Source organism: Grampus griseus (genome assembly GCF_964374135.1).
Source record: "Grampus griseus genome assembly, chromosome: 7".
Taxonomy (NCBI): domain Eukaryota; kingdom Metazoa; phylum Chordata; class Mammalia; order Artiodactyla; family Delphinidae; genus Grampus; species Grampus griseus.
Window position 1 is genome coordinate 112,627,435 of NC_139001.1, and position 19,583 is coordinate 112,647,017.

The 19,583-nt window shown below is 41.7% G+C and overlaps 1 protein-coding gene across 1 annotated transcript in view; it reads right to left on the reverse strand.

Annotated features, from left to right (window-relative positions):
- The window catches only part of OCA2 (OCA2 melanosomal transmembrane protein), a 255,523-nt gene that overhangs the window by 83,266 nt on the left and 152,674 nt on the right, over positions 1–19,583 (reverse strand). Inside the window, exon 18 of the mRNA XM_082658969.1 lies at positions 17,393–17,501. Within this exon, the coding sequence (XP_082515095.1) occupies positions 17,393–17,501 (109 nt within the window). The remainder of the gene's footprint in view (positions 1–17,392; positions 17,502–19,583) is intronic.

Consider the following 19,583-nt stretch of genomic DNA (forward strand, 5'->3'; position numbering starts at 1 on the left):
AGCAGAAACTCTGCAACCCAGAAAGGTGTGGCAGGATATATTCAAAGTGATGAAAGAGAAAACCAAAAACCAAGATTACTCTATACAGCAAGGATCTCATTCAGATTCGACGGAGAAATTAAAACCTTTACAGACCAGCAAAAGCTAAGGGAATTCACTACCACCAAACCAGCTTTACAACAAATGCCAAAGGAACTTCTCTGGGCAGGAAACACAAGACAAGAAAAAGACCTACAATAACAAAATCCAAAACAATTAAGAAAATGGTATTAGGAACATACATATCGAAAATTACCTTAAATGTAAATGGATTAAATGTTCAAACCAAAAGACATACACTGGCTGAATGGATAGAAAAACAAGACCTGTATATATGCTCTCTACAAGAGATCCACTTCAGACCTAGGGACACGTACAGACTGAAAGCGAGGTGATGGAAAAGGATATTCCATGCAAATGATAATCAGAAGAAAGCTGGAGTAGCAACTGTCATATCAGACAGAATAGACTTTAAAATAAAGACTACTACAAGACACTTAGAAGGACACTACATAATGATCAAGGGATCAATCCAAGAAGATATAACAATTGTAAACATTTATGGACTCAACATAGGAGAACCTCGATACATAAGGCAAATGCTAAAAGCCATAAAAGGGGAAATTTACAGTAAAACAATCATATAGGGGACTTTAACACCCTACTTTCACCAATGGAGAGATCACCCAAAATGAAAATAAATAAGGAAACACAATCTATAAATGACACATTAAACAACATGGACTTAATTGATATTTATAGGATATTGCATCCAAAAACAACAGAATACATTTTCTTCTCAAGTACTCATGGAACATTCTGCAGGATAGATCATATCTTGGGTAACAAATCAAGCCTTGGTAAATTTAAGAAAATTGAAATCATATCAATTATCTTTTCCAAATACAATGCTATAAAACTAGATGTCAAAAACAGGAAAAATCTGTTAAAAATACAAACACATGGAGGCTAAACAATACACTAATAAATAACCAAGAGATCACTGAAGAAATCAAAGAAGAAATCAAAAAATACCTAGGAACAAAAGACAATGAAAACACGACAAGCAAAACCTATGGGATGCAGCAAAACCAATTCTAACAGGGAAGTTGATAGCAATACAATCCTACCTCAAGAAACAAGAAAATTCTCAAATAAACCACCTAACCTTACATCTAAAGCAATTAGAGAAAGAAGAACAAAAAACCCCAAAGTTAGCAGAAGGAGAGAAATCATAAAGATCAGATCAGAAATACATGAAAAACAAATGGAGAAAATGATAGCAAAGATCAATAGAAGTATAAACTGGTTCTTTGAGAAGATAAACAAAATTGATAAGCCACTAGCCAGACTCATCAAGAAAAAAATGGAGAAGACTCAAATCAATAGAATTGGAAATGAAAAAGGAGAAGTAACAACTGACACTGCAGAAATACAAAGGATCATGAGAGATTACTACAAGCACCTTTATGCCAATAAAATGGACAACCTGGAAGAAATCGACAAATTCTTAGAAAAGCACAACCTTCCGAGACTGAACCATGAAGAAATAGAAAATATAAACAGACCAATCACAAGCAGTGAAATTGAAACTGTGAGTAAAAATCTTCCAACAAACAAAAGCCCAGGACCAGATGGCTTTAAAGCCCTATTCTATCAAATATTTAGAGAAGAGCTAACAACTATACTTCTCAAACTCTTCCAAAATATAACAGAGGGAGGAACACTCCCAAACTCATTCTATGAGGCCATCATCACCCTGATAACAAAACCAGACAAAGATGTCACAAAAAAAGAAAACTACAGGCCAATATCATTGATGAACATAGATGCAAAAATCCTCAACAAAATACTAGCGAACAGAATCCAACAGCACATTAAAAGGATCATACACCATGATCAAGTGGGGTTTATCCTAGGAATGCAGGATTCTTCAATATATGCAAATCAATCAACGTGATACACCATATTAACAAATTGAAGAATAAAAACCATATGATAATCTCAATAGATGCAGAAAAAGCATTCAACAAAATTTAATGTCCATTTATGATAAAAACCCTGCAGAAAGTAGGCATAGAGGGAACTTACATCAACATATTAAAGGCCATATATGACACATCCACAACCAACATCATTCTCAATGGAGAAAAACCGAAACTATTTTCTCTAAGATCAGGAACAAGACAAGGCTGCCCACTCTCACCACTTTTATTCAACATAGTCTTGGAAGTTTTAGCCACAGCAATCAGAGAAGAAAAAGAAATAAAAGGAAGCCAAATCAGAAAAGAAGGAGTAAAACTGTCACTGTTTGCAGATGACATGATACTATACATAGAGAATCCTAAAGATGCTACCAGAAAACTACTAGAGCTAATCAATGAATTTGGTACAGCAGCAGGATACAAAATTAATGCACAGAAATCTCTTGCATTCCTATACACTAATGATGAAAAATCTGAAAGGGAAATTAAGGAAACACTTCCATTTAACATTGCAACAAAAAGAATAAAATACCTAGGAATAAACCTACCTAAGGAGACAAAAGACCTGTATGCAGAAGACTATAAGACACTGATATAAGAAATTAAAGATGATACAAACAGATGGAGAGATATACCATGTTCTTGGATAGGAAGAATCAACATTGTGAAAATGACTATACTACCAAAGAAATTTACAGATTCAATGCCATCTCTATCAAACTACCAAGAGCATTTTTCACAGAACTAGAACAAAAAATTTTACAGTTTGTATGGAAACACCAAAGACCCCAAATATCCAAAGCAATCTTGAGAAAGAAAAATGGAGCTGGAGGAATCAGGCTCCTGGACTTCAGACTATACTGCAAAGCTACAGTAATCAAGACAGTATGGTACTGGCACAAAAACAGAAATATAGATCAATGGAACAGGATAGAAAGTCCAGAGATAAACCCACACACATATGGTCACCTTATCTTTGATAAAGGAGGCAAGAGTATACAATGGAGAAAAAACAGCCTCTTCAGTAATTGGTGCTGGGAAAACTGGACAGCTACATGTAAAACAATGAAATTAGAACACTCCATAACACCATACACAAAAACCTCACAATGGAGATGTAAGTCCAGACACTATAAAACTCTTAGAGGAAAACATAGGCAGAGCACTCTTTGACATAAATCACAGCAAGATCCTTTTTGACCCACCTCCTAGAGAAATGGAAATAGAAACAAAAATAAACAAATGGGACCTAATGAAACTTAAAAGCTTTTGCACAAGCAAGGAAACCATAAACAAGACTAAAAGACCACCCTCAGAATGGGAGAAAATATTTGCAAATGAAGCAACTGACAAAGGATTAATCTCCAAAATATACAAGCAGCTCGTGCAGCTCAATATCAAAAACACAAGCAACCCAGTCCTAAAATGGGCAGAAGACCTAAACAGACATTTCTCCAAAAAGATATACAGAGTGCCAACAAACATATGAAAGCTCAACATGACTAATCATCAGAGAAATGCAAATCAAAACTACAGTGAGGGAGGCTTCCCTGGTGGCGCAGTGGTTGAGAGTCTGCCTGCCAATACAGGGGACACGGGTTCGTGCCCCGGTCCAGGAAGATCCCACATGCCGCGGAGCGGCTGAGCCCGTGAGCCATGGCCACTGGGCCTGCGCATCCGGAGCCTGTGCTCCGCAACAGGATAGGCCACAAGAGTGAGAGGGCTGCGTACCGCAAAATAAAAAAAAAAAAAAAACTACAGTGAGGTATCACCTCACACCGGTCAGAATAGCCATCATCAAAAAGTCTACAAACAATAAATGCTGGAGAGGGTGTGGAGAAAAGGGAACCCTCTTGCACTGTTGGTGGGAATATAAATGGATACAGCCACTATGGAGAACTGGGCACATTCCCTGAGAAAACCATAACTCAAAGAGAGTCATGTACCACAATGTTCAATGTAGCACTGTTTACAATCGCCAGGTTATGGAAGCAACCTAAGTGTCATCGACAGATGAATGGATAAAGAATATGTGGCACATATATACAATGGAATATTACTCATCATAAAATGAAATGAAACTGTTATTTGTAGTGGGGGGATGGCCCTTGAGACTGTCATACAGAGTGAAATAAGTCAGAAAGAGAAAAAAAATACCGTATGCTACCACATATATATGTAATCTAAAAAAGAAAAAGGTTCTGAAGAACCAAGGGACAGAACAGGAATAAAGACACAGATGTAGAGAATGGACTTGAGGACACAGGGAAGGGGAAGTGAGTCGAAGTGAGAGTGGCATGGATATATATACACTACCAAATGTAAAATAGATAGTTAGTGGGAAGCAGCCGCATAGCACAGGGAGATCAGCTCTGTGCTTTGTGACCATCTAGAGGGGTGAGATAGGGAGGGTGGAAGGGAGATGCAAGAGGCATATGGGGATATATATATACGTATAGCTGATTCACTTTGTGATACAGAAGAAACTAACACACCATTTTAAAGCAATTATACTCCAATAAAGATGTTTAAAAATTAGATAAAATAGATAAAATGACAAACTTTATATGATATATATTTTTTACCACAATAAAAAAAAATAAGTAAGAAAGGTGTCCTGCTTGGGAAGTGCATTATCCTTTTGCAGAAGTGCTAGGACTTCATTCTGCAGACAGACAGAAACCACTGAAGTTTTCTAAGCAAAGTAGCTGGAATGCCTGATTTTTCCATGTGTGCAGCTTTGTCTGCCTGACTAGACTTTATCACTATGGTCTGAACTCTTCAGAGCATCTACCACAGAACTGAAGACAGATAGTTCCTTACTTAATCCATCACATCTGCTGGTTAATTACTTGATTTTTATTCTAAAGATTTCTTGATTGATCATCATGTCTTTTCTTTAAATTCTCAGTAAGGAAAATATTGCACCAATTGCCCTTTCTCTGAATGATGCTTTTCTACAAACATAAATGGCATCTCATTGTCTGCTCTGCTATATGGCAATAAGAATCTCTCAAACTCAGTAAAAACACAAGTTATTTTCCATGATCATAAGAGAAATACCAGTCAGGACAGGAAGACAGAAGCTCCTGTAAGACTCTCTGTTTTCCTTTATCATTTGTGGAGGCCTGAATTTCCTTCCAGCCAAAACTCCTGTCATAGTACTCATGAAGCCAACTTTATAATAGGTTCTGTATTCACAGAGTTTAATTGTGTCAGAAAAATTCCCTTCAATAACATGAAATTGAATGAAGTCTTCCTTGTCTCTGGCAAAACCTCACTTTCTCCCTTAACTTTAATCACACTGCCTGCAGAAACCAGTGGCACTAATCAAACTGCCTGTGCATAAGTACATCTGCTTGGGAATGCCTGGTGCCTTCACTGAGAAGTACCAGCAGTACCTTCTAATGTGTCCCCCCAGGTCACTGCCAATAACATTCCATTCTATTCTCACTCAGTGCTGGCTCCTCAATGACACCCAGCCATAAAGGATGAAGTGGTATTTGTTTTATAGCATGCTGGAAGAAAAGGCTGCTGATAGGAACAATACAGTTCCCAGCTTCACATTCTATTACAAATTCTAACAACCTGCCATTGAGACTCTTCTAAAAATTAAAATTTCGGTTGGGTGGAGATGGATAAAGATAAAAAGTAACATTTACCTGAGCTGTCTTTATCCCATGGCACTCCTATCAACACCCTCTTGGGGCAATAATCTTTCATCAAGAGCTCTGCCATTCCTTAAAACAAAACCTATGATAGGTGGCTCTGTACTTTCTCACTCAAATCTCCAACAGGGCCAAGTTTCAATGCAAAACAAAGAGCTAAATAGGGCATTTTACCCCCATTCCAAAAGCCCTTGGCAATATGATTCAGAGGAAAGCAGAGCAAGGACTTCTACCATTTGTTAAGCAGCCTCCTTGGCAAGGAGGTCTGGTCACCTTGCAGCAACCCCTCCCATGAGGAAACTCTGAGGCTCCCAAGGTTTTCTTCAGGCTACACAGCTTGTTGGGGGCAAAACCAAGATTCAGCCCCCAGTCTGTGAGAGTGTTTTTCCATTGCACCAAGGTAGACTCCTCTTATGTGCTCAGTCTTCAAATGGGATGGTTTCACTACTTAAAAACATATCTGGTAACTCCACGTGTGAAACCTCTCCCCAAAAGTCGATCTGTCTCATGTGCTCAGAGATACAACTTGACTGTGTTCTATCTGAAACCTTGCAGTCTTTTTATACAGAACATATTGTACCTGGTCCTGCTCTGGACATTTTTCAGGTGCCTTTGTTTGTTTTTTTTTTTGCGGTACGCAGGCCTCTCACCGCTTCGGCCCCTCCCGCTGCGGAGCACAGGCTCCAGACGCACAGACCCAGTGGCCATGGCTCACGGGCCCAGCCGCTCCGCGGCACACGGGACCCTCCCGGACCGGGGCACGAACCCGCGTCCCCCACATCGGCAGGCGGACTCCCAACCACTGCGCCACCAGGGAAGCCCTTTCAGGTGCCTTTGATCAAAAGCAATACTGTCCTGATGAATCCACTACCTGAAGTTAAGATGAGATAACCTATATGTCTTAAGCCACACAGGATGCATCTCTGGAGAATATCTTAACAGTTACAAACCTCATATTCATCCTTCAAACAAGAAAAACTCATGAATGGCTTGTGCGTACTGGATGGAGTAGAAACTACCCTGCCTCTCTCCTTTGGTGAGGTATCTAATGTGTGTTGGCCATCGACTACCTAAAATAAGCCACATGAGATTTATCACAAATAAGACTTTCTGTTGCAAAGAAATACTGTGGGTGTCCAGGGGGTAGTTTTAAATCTACCACTGAACCTGTCATTCACCCAAGCATTGAGATTCCAGGGTACAAGCTTAAGCCTGCTCTTGGGGAGCTCCCAGTCCGCAGTTGGGTGGACTCCTAACACCATAAAGTAGATTTGCCCGTTTCTGAGTCTTCATGCCTGGAATCATATACTATGTATTATATGAGTTTCAATCAGACTTCTCTTTTGCTCAACATGTTTGTGAGATTCAGTCACATCGTTACAGTTTAAGGAATACATTTATTTTTATTTCTGTATAGTATTCCACTGTATGATTATCACACAATTTATCAGTTCTAGAGTTGATAGATATGGAATGGCTTCCAGATGGGGGTTACTATAAATAATGCTGTTATGAGCATTATAAGACATGTCTTTTGGTGTGCAGACATACACATTTCTGTTGGGAATATAACTAAGAACAAACTTTCTGGGCTATAGATATGCATTGTCCTAAACTTTGGTAATACTACCAAATCATTTTCAAAAGTCTGTACAAATTTACAATCTTATCAGCAGTGTATGACACTTCCTGTTGCTCTATATTCTCTAATGTTTGGTGTTGTCAGCCTTTAATTTTAGCCATTTGGGTGTGGATATAGCAGTATCTTGTTGTGGTTCAGATTCACATTTTACTGGTGACTTACAAGGTTAAGCACCTTTTCATATGCTTATTGGTAATTTCAGCCTTTATTTATTTATTTATTTATTTTTTGCGGTACGCGGGCCTCTCACTGCTGTGGCCTCTCCCGTTGCGGAGCACAGGCTCCGGACGCGCAGGCTCAGCGGCCATGGCTCACGGGCCCAGCCGCTCCACGGCACGTGGGATCTTCCTGGACCGGGGCACGAACCCGTGTCCCCTGCATCGGCAGGCAGACTCTCAACCACTGCGCCACCAGGGAAGCCCAATTTCAGTCATTTTAATATCTTCTTTTGTGAAGAGTCTATTCAGGATTCCTGTCCATTTTGTATCTTTCACTTAATTTATAGGTATTTTTAATATTTTAGTTATATTTTCCTTTTAAATTGATTGGTCATGTTTTCCATGTGGCCCTGTTATCCTGGTCATAATTTCTGGGTTAGGAAAGGAAATTAACCCAACCTGGGTCAATCAAACTCTTCTCCAAGGAATTTGGGATTCAAAATAGTCATTTCTCTTTGTGTGGCTGAAATTGAGATCCTATAAATTGGGAAACTAATGAGACCATCTCTATTCTGCCATGAGCAGAAAAAAGACAAGAAAATGGTCCATGGAGAAGCACGAGGCAATTAGAAGAGAACAAAATGTGTCTGGGGGACAGCAGTATGCCCTCTGTCTGGATGCCTTTCTACTTCCTAAGTCTGCTCTCCCCGCTCCACTCCAACCCCTCTCTCACAGAGCCCACTGTCCCTTGGAGTCTGCGGGTTAGTCCAGTATCATTCTAATAATCCCCTATTTTGCTTGATATCAAGTAGATTGTTTTACTGGTAGCTAAAAATACTTTAACAAAGACAATAAAATTTCTCAACAAAGGACACCAAAGGACACTGACAACACCAGTTTCCTTGAAACCATATCAAGGAAATAATTACAGAAATATCTCCAGAACTGAAATCTAATCAAACTCATTGTGAGAGAACCTAGGGGGACGTTCTGAGCTAATTATCAAAGAAGGAGACCTAGAAAATTGTTAATCAAGGTTTTAAATTTTAAAGACAAAGATAACATTTTGAATCCAGCTTGCTGATTCCTATAGTTTTCATAATCAGTTATCCACAATTCTAAAATCCTAAAGTTTGGAAAAGCAAATTTTTTATGTCAAAATTCAACAAAACCTGATTTGAACTGAAATAAGGCTATCTGTGGTCATCATTTGTCCCACCTTGTAGAAAATATTCAGGTTTCACTGTAGAATTACTGATGTTCGGAGGACAGGGTGCTGGGCCTGAACCTCTCGGGGTTGTTCCATCATATAAAATTGTGTGTGCACTTAATTGTCTTCATAAAATATAAACAAAAATATCTGAATTTTGAAACATATCTGGCACCAAGAATTTCATGTGGAGACTATGGACCTGTCTGTACGTAACAGCTTGAGCAATATGGAGTTAATTCCAGTGTACATTTTAGATAAAGATCCCTGCACATCGGGGAGCTATCTCTTTGCCAGATGCATATGAATTGTGACCATGGCCCTTAGTCACTTTTCTTTCTTCACTGTTGTGCCACCTATTGCACTTGGGTCCTTCAGGGTTCTCCAGTCACTCACCAGAAGTTTATGGCAGTGGCCAGCTCTGTGTAAACATGTCCTCATACAGGTGCACCCTGACCAAATTTGTCTTTGAGCCCATGCACCCACAGCTGCTTCCCAGCTGGGGCTCCTCTGTTGCGTGGCCTTCATGCATTTATTAGCTGGATGCACCTGCAAGCTGGCATTCCATGGGAAAGAACTTGGACCAATGGATAAATGTTCCCTCTTTCTCCCTGCAACCCCATGGACAGTCCTGAGACACATCTCATGTTTCTTCTCAGACAATCCTACTGTATGGAGTGACCAGTGGCCCATAATGTAGCCAGAGAGTGATTCAGCCTTGTTTTGACTCACTCCCTTCACCACCCTACTTCTCTGTCCCTACTTCTCTTTCCTGGGATCATACTCTCCAATGAAGAACACTCACACAAGGCTTTGCTCTCTAGAGAACACAGGCTGAGTCAGCCACACATGATATTCTCACAATCATGAAATAAGTTGGAATCTATAAGAATCAATAAGAAGTTTGTTCATGCATTCCATATACCTATATATTGTATCTACTAATGTGTCAGGCATTAACACAAGGCACTGAGTAGAGACAAGCCTAGAAGACATGGACCATGCCCTTGAATCTAGCTGGGGAGGGGGATACCAGGGGACAGAGAGGTAAACAAATGATTATAAAGCGTGAGTTCTAGATTTAAGGCGTAGTCTAATCATGCCAAATGCTGGTGAGAATGTAGAGCTGCTGGAGCTCCCATATACTACTGTGGAAGTGCAAAGTGCTACAGTCACTCTGAAAAGTGGTGCAGCAGCTTCTTTTAAAGCTAAACACACACTCACAATATGATCCAGCAGTCCCACTCTTTGGTAATTACCCAAGAGAAATAAAAACCTAAGTTCACTCAAAACCATGTACACAAATGTTTGGAGTAGCTCTACTCACAATCATCAAAAATTGGAAACAACCCAAATGTCCTTCAATGGGCCAATGGATAAACAAAATGTGGTATATCCATACCATGGAAGAATACTCAGCAACAAAAAGAATGAACTATTGATACCTGCAACAACTTGAATGAATCTGAGTGAGAGAAGTCAGTTCCAAAGGTTGTCTGATTCCATGTATATGACATTCTCCAAAAGACAAAACTATAGTGATGGAGAACATATCAGGAGTCACCAGGATTAAGGCAGAGGGTGATACAAAAGAATAACACAAAGAAATTTTGGGAGGGGTGATGGAACTATTCTGTATTCTGATTATAGTGGCAGTTACATAAATATACATCTTTGTTAAAGTTCATAGAATTTTGAATTTGAAAAGAAAAATCAGTTTTGCTCTATGATAATTTAAAAAATAAAGTAAGAAGAAAAAAGAATGATAATCATTGCTGTGCTTAGGTTATGATGTTTAAATAAAGGAATGTATTATATGATGTCATGTTTTGTTACCTGACATGACATGGTGTTATATGACACCACATTGTATTATGTGATGTTACATTGTGTTACATGGTGCACCTTATATGACACCACCTTGTCATGTGGCATCACATTGTGTTATATGATGTCACATGTTACATGATGCATGTTGTGTAATGTGACATCACCTCATGTTATATGGCATTACATTGTATTATGCTCAACTTACCCAGTATGTCATATTCAAAACAGCACTTCACTAAAGACGAATGGTCATATCTCTATCTGCTGAAGCCCTGGGAAGATCTTGCATTAAATTTGCCCCTGTTCCCATTAAGAGAGTTACTGTAACTCCAAGGAAACTGTATTCCATTTAACATATATGCTAATCAAGCCTTTCTCTTAGTCAACCTAACTCTTTCCCATCACAGTGTATATGCAAATATACAGATTACGTGTTCTAGGATCCCCAGATAAAATCATTTGTACACAATCCTAACTGAAAACACGAGATTTGAAAGCAGAAACAAAATAAGCCTTTCAATCCCAGATGCAACAACACACAAAAAAAGATGTGACATCTTAGTAAAAAGTATAGACTTCTCAGGCTAAAATAAAAAGTTTCATGGTAATCAAGATTTTTTAAAGTCCATAGATATGGGAAAAGATGTGACTTTAACTTTTAAAAGTATTATCATTTCTACAAATACCACTGCCAAAGGCTAACAAAATTGCATGCAAACTCCAGTATATTTCTTCAGTCTTTAAAACGTGTGACGTGTTCTTTTAAAGTAGAATCTCAAATAAAGTTAGAAACAAAACAACAAGGTCCTACTGTATAGCACAGGGAACTATATTCAATAAACCTCAATGGAAAAGAATATGAAAAAGAATGTATATATATATATATATATAACTGAGTCACTTTACTGTAGAGCAGTAAGTAACACAACATTGTAATTCAAATATACTTCAATTTTAAAAAGTTGTAAGCAGAACAATTGTAAGTATGATGGTGAAGTTTAAATACAATTTTATGACCTGTTTCTCATAAAGTAGCTGCCAGTGAAATATTACAGATTTGAAAGCTCCTGTAGCTGAGACAGTAACTTTCCTTCAAGCTTAATAACCTTTGCCAACATGGAGAAAAAATAAAGAAAACAAACAGAATATGTGGTGTGCTCCAAGGACAGAGAACAAGGTAACTCAAAGGGCCTATATTGCCAGAACAAAGAGTTACAGGACTCCCATCACTCTGTCACAATGCGACCATTGCAATGACCCAGAGCCCTCCCGAGCACCATGCCCTGTCCCTTTCCCATTCCATATAAGGAAAGACATTTGCCCTGTTTTTCTCTCGCTCAGCACACTGAAAGTATACATGCTCTGCCCAGTCAGAAGATGACTTATAGGTTCCCTGGCTGGTACATATATACAATGGAATATTACTCAGCCATAAAAAGAAATGAAATTGAGCTATTTGTAATGAGGTGGATAGACCTAGAGTCTGTCATACAGAGTGAAATAAGTCAGAAAGAAGAAGACAAATACCGTATGCTAACACATATATATGGAATTTAAGAAAAAAAATGTCATGAAGAAGCTAGGGGTAACACAGGAATAAAGACACAGACCTACTGGAGAACGGACTTGAGGATATGGGGAGAGGGAAGGGTAAGCTGTGACAAAGCAAGAGAGAGTCATGGACATATATACACTAACAAATGTAAGGTAGATAGCTAGTGGGAAGCAGCCGCATGGCACAGGGATATCGGCTCGGTGCTTTGTGACCGCCTGGAGGGGTGGGATAGGGAGGGTGGGAGGGAGGGAGACACAAGAGGGAAGAGATATGGAAACATACGTATATGTATAACTGATTCACTTTGTTATAAGGCAGAAACTAACACACCATTGTAAAGCAATTATATCCCAATAAAGATGTTAAAAAAAAAAAAAGAAAAAAAAACAGACAAGCAACCCATGCTCATTGTCGACTTTCCCTGACTACCGGGAAGCCAGTCCACTGTTCTTGCAGTGACCCTTCTCTTTAATAAACCCTATCTTCCTTACATTCTGCTTTGTGTATGGAAATTCTTTTCCAACCCACGCTCAGACCACGACATTTTGGTGGTCCATATGGGGATATCTCTTGGGGGGATCTCCTCCCCCACCTCCTTTCCTCCCCCACCTCCTCTCCTCATTTCTTGGGACCCTTTGTGAACAGGCAAGTTGCCGTGGAAGCAACAGGGACTCTGGCCAGGGCCACACCCTGGTGTGTTCTGAAGGCTCCACGGCTCACTTCAACCCAATAACTGCCGCCCAGAATGGGTGAGGGTGCCTCTGTCTTCCTTCTGAGGACTAGGCCAATTGATATTGTGCGGGCATGGGTCAGGCATTTAAAAACCATTAGGGCGCCTGCCACTTGAAGACTCCCGTGAAAGGATAAGGGAGTCATGGAACAGATCAGGTTGTTAGAGTGTCTACCCCCAGCAAGACAACTTCCATGCACTGTGAGGCACAAATTGGTTCAAGCAGAACACTGAGCCCCCTCCCCTTGGCTGCCGCCTTCCTAGCAGGACTACGAGGTGGATTCCTCAGCCTGTCTTCTATGTTACTTTCACCTTTTTCTCCATCCGGATTGACTTACAGGAGCTCAGGCTGCATCTGAGCCATCCCAGGAGTGCCTTTTCACATTTCAGGGAATCGCCAAATGGTGACTCACCCGGTGGGTCCTGGGAATCTCTCTCTCTTTCTTTCTTTGCCCGAGTTGCACGGTGCCTTAGTCGCACTGTTTGTGCCTCAGTCACATGGTTTGTACCTTAGTCACATGCTCAGGGGTCACCGCTCATGGTCAGACACAACTGTTGGGACTGTCGGCCTATTTTGTGCATTAATCACATGGAGAGATCACTGCGACAATGAGGATGGCTTTCTGTCAGCCGGTGACTCTCAGTACCCCCATTCTACGGCATATAGGCTAAGAATGGGCTCTGCTACGTCTCGGGGGCCTCCCTTAGACTCACCCCTCGGCTGTAACCTCAGGAACTGGAAAAATATTTGACCCTGAAAGTCACAAAAAGAAGAGGCTCATTTTGTTTTGTAACACAGCTTGGCCCCAGTATAAACTGGGGGACCAAGAAAAATGGCCTCTTAATGGCATACTAAATTATAACACGATCCTCCAACTTGATCTCTTTTGCCAGAAACAAGGAAAGGACTCAGAGGTTCCTTATGTCCAGACCTTTATAGCCCTTACTTAGAATCCCAATCTAAGGGACTCATGCCGCATGTGTCTTTCTGTTGCTGCCTTATCCCCCTGACCCCCTCTGTCTCCCTCTCCATCAGATCTCCTAGACGATCCTCTACTTGACCTTTCCTGTCCTCCACCTCATCAACCCCCTTTGCTTCAGCACCCACCCCACCTCAACCCACAGCTGCCCAACAGCCACTCCCTTATCAGGGCGAAAGCCCCCCTCCCATCCCCACATAAGATCGAGGACTGCCCAACACCAGGAAACAGATTCTAATATGCTTCCCTTAAGGGAAGTAGCAACTGGATACATGGGCACTATTAGAGTCCATGTTCCCTTTCCCATGTCTGACATTTCCCAAATTCAAAACAAGTTAGGTTCCTTCAGTCTGGATCCCACCACTTTTATTAAGGAATTTCAGGCCCTCACTATAGCCTCTGACCTGACCTGGCAAGACATTCATGTAATCCTGACCGCTTGTACTCATGAAGAGAAAAACAGGATATGGGCATTAGCCCAAGCTTGGGCAGATGAGGCACAGCTCTGTTTCCAAAACCTGGATGGACGGGGACCACTTTTGGGCTGGCTAAATGACTCTTTGTAACTATACCCTCAATTTTAATCAGACTAGCCTGGAGTGGAATCCCTGGTCAGAGGAAAATAAATATGATGTACATGAAGCTAATTTCACTTTGTGTTGGGGAAATTCAAGGGAAAATGCGACTAAGAAATGTATTAATGAAGACCATATCCCCATAAACAGCTCGGCCCTCGGAACTAAATACATGGGAATCGGCGTGACCACCGGACACTTAGTTTAACCTCCCGGCAAGATTCTCCTCCAAAATATAATATAATTCAGCTAATATTCAGAAATTTGTTATGCCAATTCCCCCCGTCACACTCATAATAAGTCAGAGTCTGGATTCTCCCCTTTATGTATAGATGATTACTTCCTCAGAGTTTGGCCTTCCCAATTTAATCCTAGGCCATGGGACCCCAGTCTATTTCCAGAGGAAAACTCCCAAAAGGTCAGGGCCTGGCTCTGGGGACCCACAACAGGGGTATCTTTGAGGGGCACTGGATTTTCATTTCTATGTGGTAACGGGGTCTATCTGGATCTTCCCGCACTTTGAAGGGGGCTCCCGCACAATTAGTGCTGTGGTCCCAGAGGCGACCATTACGAAGGATTTAGCTTCCTCAGGAGGCATTCCCAACCTTGGGTCCTTCCTTGAGGAGGTCTTAAGACCTGTCTGGGAGAGACAAAAATAAACCACTGACTGGACATGCTTACAATAAACCAATTCTTGATAGGCCCAACATAATACATAGTGTCTTTCGAGGGCCCTTTTGGTTTGCAGGCATACCCCCCTTACAGAGGAGTGTTCTCAGTCTCACCATCATGGACCAGGAACCTTGGAAGGCTACCGTAGCAGCCATTGAGGAACAGCAGTCAGCCCTAGGCTCTCTGGCCGAGGTGGTTTTACAAAATAGGAGGGTCCTTAATGTTATAACAGCTGAGGCAGGGAGTGTCTGTGCCCTACTAAATTAGATATGCTGCTTAATACCTCCAGCCAGATTGAAGAAAACCTTCAGATTCTAAAGAAAAACATCAAATTAATAGAAGAATTAAAAGAGAGGGCAGGACAGGGCCCCAGCTGGCTTTCTAGCCTCCTCTCCTCTGTGGGGATCCAGATATGGACATGGCTATTGCCCTTGTTGGGACCATTAATCCTGATAGCCTTTCTTTTGTTGTTTGGCCCCTGCATTATTAACACATTACCTAAGTTCATCTCCCAACAGGTTCAAAAGATTCACTTCCAGATGGTGCTACAACAAGGGTACCAGCCAGCTGGCACACGAACTACATTGGAACAAGCCTTCTTATCATTCCCTGGACTCTCATCTCCCTCCGTGAACACTCCCTGACAGAGCAGGCATCAGGAACCCAGGGCCCCTACGATGCCCCCAACCAGCAGGAAGCAGCCAGAGAGATTGTCGGCCATTCTCCTTACAAAAAGAGTTCCCAAACACCTGAGAAGGAGCTAGGCAGGTCGGTAGACATGAGCAGGGATCCAATAGGGCCAAAGAATTGGCCCTTTAAATAAAGAGAGGGGGAAATGTGGTGTGCTCCAAGGACAAAGAACAAGGTAAACTCAAAGGGCAAATATTGCCAGAACAAAGAGTTACAGGACTCCCATCACTCTGTCACAATGCGACCATTGCAATGACCCAGAGCCCTCCCAAGCACCATGCCCTGTCCCTTTCCCATTCCATATAAGGAAAGACTTTCCCCTGTTTTTCTCTCGCTCAGCACACTGAAAGTATACGTACTCTGCCCAGTCAGCAGATGACTTACAGGTTCCCTGGCTATAAAAACAGACAAGCAACCCATGCTCATTGTCGACTTTCCCTGACTACCAGGAAGTCAGTCCACTGTTCTTGCAGTGACCCTTCTCTTTAATAAACCCTATCTCCCTTACATTCTGCCTTGTGTCTGGAAATTCTTTTCCAACCCGCGCTCGGACCACAACAAAATAATCTGTGAACACCCAAAAGAATTATCTAATGGAACCCACCTGCCCACAAAATACCAATTTTGTTGTACTTGTTTAATCTTTAGAGATATAAAGATTCCTAGTGGTAGCCAAGAACTAAAGGAGCAATGCTGTGGTTTGAATAACTAAGCCTGCCCATGTTATCCATCTATTTTACACAGTTAAGAAGCTTTGCTTTCTACAGAAGTTATATTCTTCAAATGTTGCAGTAAGTCAAATTTTTATAAAAACATATTAGCAGAGCTCACTTTTGAAGGAAAACCATAGGTAAAGATTTTGTTTAAAGAAAATGCTCCTTGACACTTCCTCAAATTTAACTTTATATCTATACTTTCATGTGAGGTGGGTTTTGGAAGTGGTTTTATTTTGTTTTAAATAATGACACCGATAGAGATAACTATTAAATCAACTAGAAAGATCTAAGTAACATGAAAATGTTGATGGACAGTAGAAGAAGGCCAGGTAAACACGATATCTGGTGAACTCATTCTACAAGATGGCCATGTGTCAGGTGGGGATGGGCCACGCAACCTAGACCTTGGGAAAGTACAAAGTGAGAGCGTAAGACTGTGAAAGCAAGAGAAGAGAAATCTATGTGAGCAGGTGGGAGAATGGAGTTCTGTTGCATAGGGAAAATGGATGCACCATTGGGTAAGGAGAAGGACCAGCATAGACTTCTTGTAATTCTCTGGCCCCTTCACTAATGTCTCTCATCTAATCGTCAGGTCGGGTTGCACAAACTGCAGGACTGTGGCCTTGATGATATGACCTCTTATCTCTTCTAGAGGTGTTTCTCAGGTAACAGTTTGAAGATCTGATTATTAAGTATGATAGAGATGATGTTATCCACCCTTTTCTCTATCCCTTCTAATGTTAAACCTGGAGGGGCTGAGGACCCATGGCACTGAGATGTATCTCTCTCTCGCCCTCTCTGTCCTCCTCTCCCTCTCCTCCAGAAAACTATCCCTCTCAGCCCTCACCAGCATCTGGGAACAAGCTTTGAAACATTCCCTTCCAGACTGTGATGTCACTTGAAAAGCCCATCAACAAAAGCTACCCCAAAAATTAGACTCACCAATATCAAGATGAACACCAGGGACAAGCGAATTGAGAAAGAACATGACGATAACAAATCCCAACACTGTCAGGCATTTGGCGAGCAGAATCCTGTCTGATATCCTGTGCTGTGAGAGAGGAAAACACAACTCATTTACTCAGTGTAATCTGATTTCTGCAATGTGTCCACAATCCTACGTGATTTGAATCACTACAAATTTCTCCTTATGATGAAAAATATAGCAACTTGAACTTGAAAGATAAGATCATGTGTTACAAGGAAAACTGTACAGATTTAAGATTAGATCATTCAAAATCTTGAAATCAAAATCTATGAAAAATAAACATAAAAAATATAGTACAATCCTTTTTTTTTTTTTTTTTTTTGCGGTACACGGGCCTCTCACTGCTGTGGCCTCTCCTGTTGTGGAGCACAGGCTCCAGATATGCAGGCTCAGCAACCATGGCTCACGGGCCCAGCTGCTCCACAGCATGTGGGATCTTCCCGGACTGGGGCAAGAACCTGCGTCCCCTGCATCGGCAGGCAGACTCTCAACCACTGCGCCACCAGGGAAGCCCAGTACAATCCTTTTAAATGACACCAGACTAAATGCATTTTCAATATGACACAGAGATGCTAAGCTGTTCCCAGCCCCACTGCCAGCATCAGATAAAATAAAGCCATTGTGAAGCCTACACATTAACCTCCAGGGACCTGGCCCTTCAAGACACATGCATTTCCAAGGGTACTGTGTGTTAATAGCCTTTTAGTTTAACTTTCCCTCTATTATGCAAATCTCTGCTCATGTGGTACTGAGCTTAAAATGTTCTTGCAATAACAGGACTTCTGCTGAATGCACTCAGCAGTCCCCTAGTCACCAGATGACACATATGGGATCCTGCCCCAGGCATTCAGGGGGTGAGGGGAGGTACTCTGCAGCACCTTCCTTAACCTTGGAGTTGCAGACCTCCTTCCAGTGGGCCTGAGCCACAGGGCAAGATAGGGCAAGGTCCCCAAAGGGTGCTGTGCTGTGTGGGACTGGGGCAGGGAGTTAGGTCCCAAGAAGCACACACATCTAACTAGGCCCCTGTGTGAATCACACTCCACGGTGTGAACCAACAACTGCACTATGTCCTTTCCTCAGTGTGGTCCCACTAGCACCTCTGTCTGTTAGTCTATGCCTAGGATATCCAGGTCTAGATGTAAATATAGATAAGACTATATAAATATAGATCCAGGTGTAGGTATGGGTAGATATAGACAGAGCTATGGGTAAGATATGGGTGTAGATAAAGATATAGATGTAGAGATAGATGTAGATATAGATAAGGGTATAGACAGGGGTATAGACATGGACATGGACATAGACACAGACATGAGTATGGGTGTATGTATAGATAGAGTTAGAGATAGGTATTCTCTCTTGATTTCTCTGGTCACACAGTTAAAGCTGCTGCCATAAAACCCACAAGCATATCCCTCTGTGTCACAATGACTCTGGCAGCAGCCCCTGGCCCCCTGCTCACAGGCCATGCTTTGGGAGCTCCTGTTTTCCTTCCCCACCCACTGCCAAGGCTTGGCCAGCCCCCACTCATCTTCCCCTTCCCCCACCAAGGAAGCCAATTTTGCTAGATAAGTCTGTGATGGAGAATCAGGAAGAAAGGGGCATGGTATCTCCCTGGGTCAGGTTAACCACAGAAACTGGGTATTACCATGGTCGACTCCAGGATTGGAAATGGAGGGAGCAGGGAGGTCAAAGAATATTCCAGTGTCGCTCGGCTGGTATAAGATGATCAAAGTTTGTACTCTGTTATTTTGGGGTGCCTGTCAAATTTTATCCTTTGGTTATCTGAGGTCATCAAAGTGAGAAGTCTGAGAAACAATGCAGGGGTAGTGCCCAGCTCCCCAGTCCTTGTCCACCAGGTATACAGAGAGGTACACAGTCTCACCCCTAACTTGCAGCCAGAACTACTAGAAAAGGTGGGCAGGGTCCGTTTAAGCCTGAAGCCAGAGAAATGTCATAGCCACACCCGTCTTCCCTGACCATCTGAGGGGGACAGATGCTGGGAGGACAGACTCAAAGAACATGTTATCTACCAGGTCCCAATGTCTAAATTTCCTTTAGCGAAGGACAAAATGTTCCTATCATAATTAGAGAGTGGGTATTCAACCTCTCCCTAGGAAAGAAACTACCTGGATTTGAAATTTC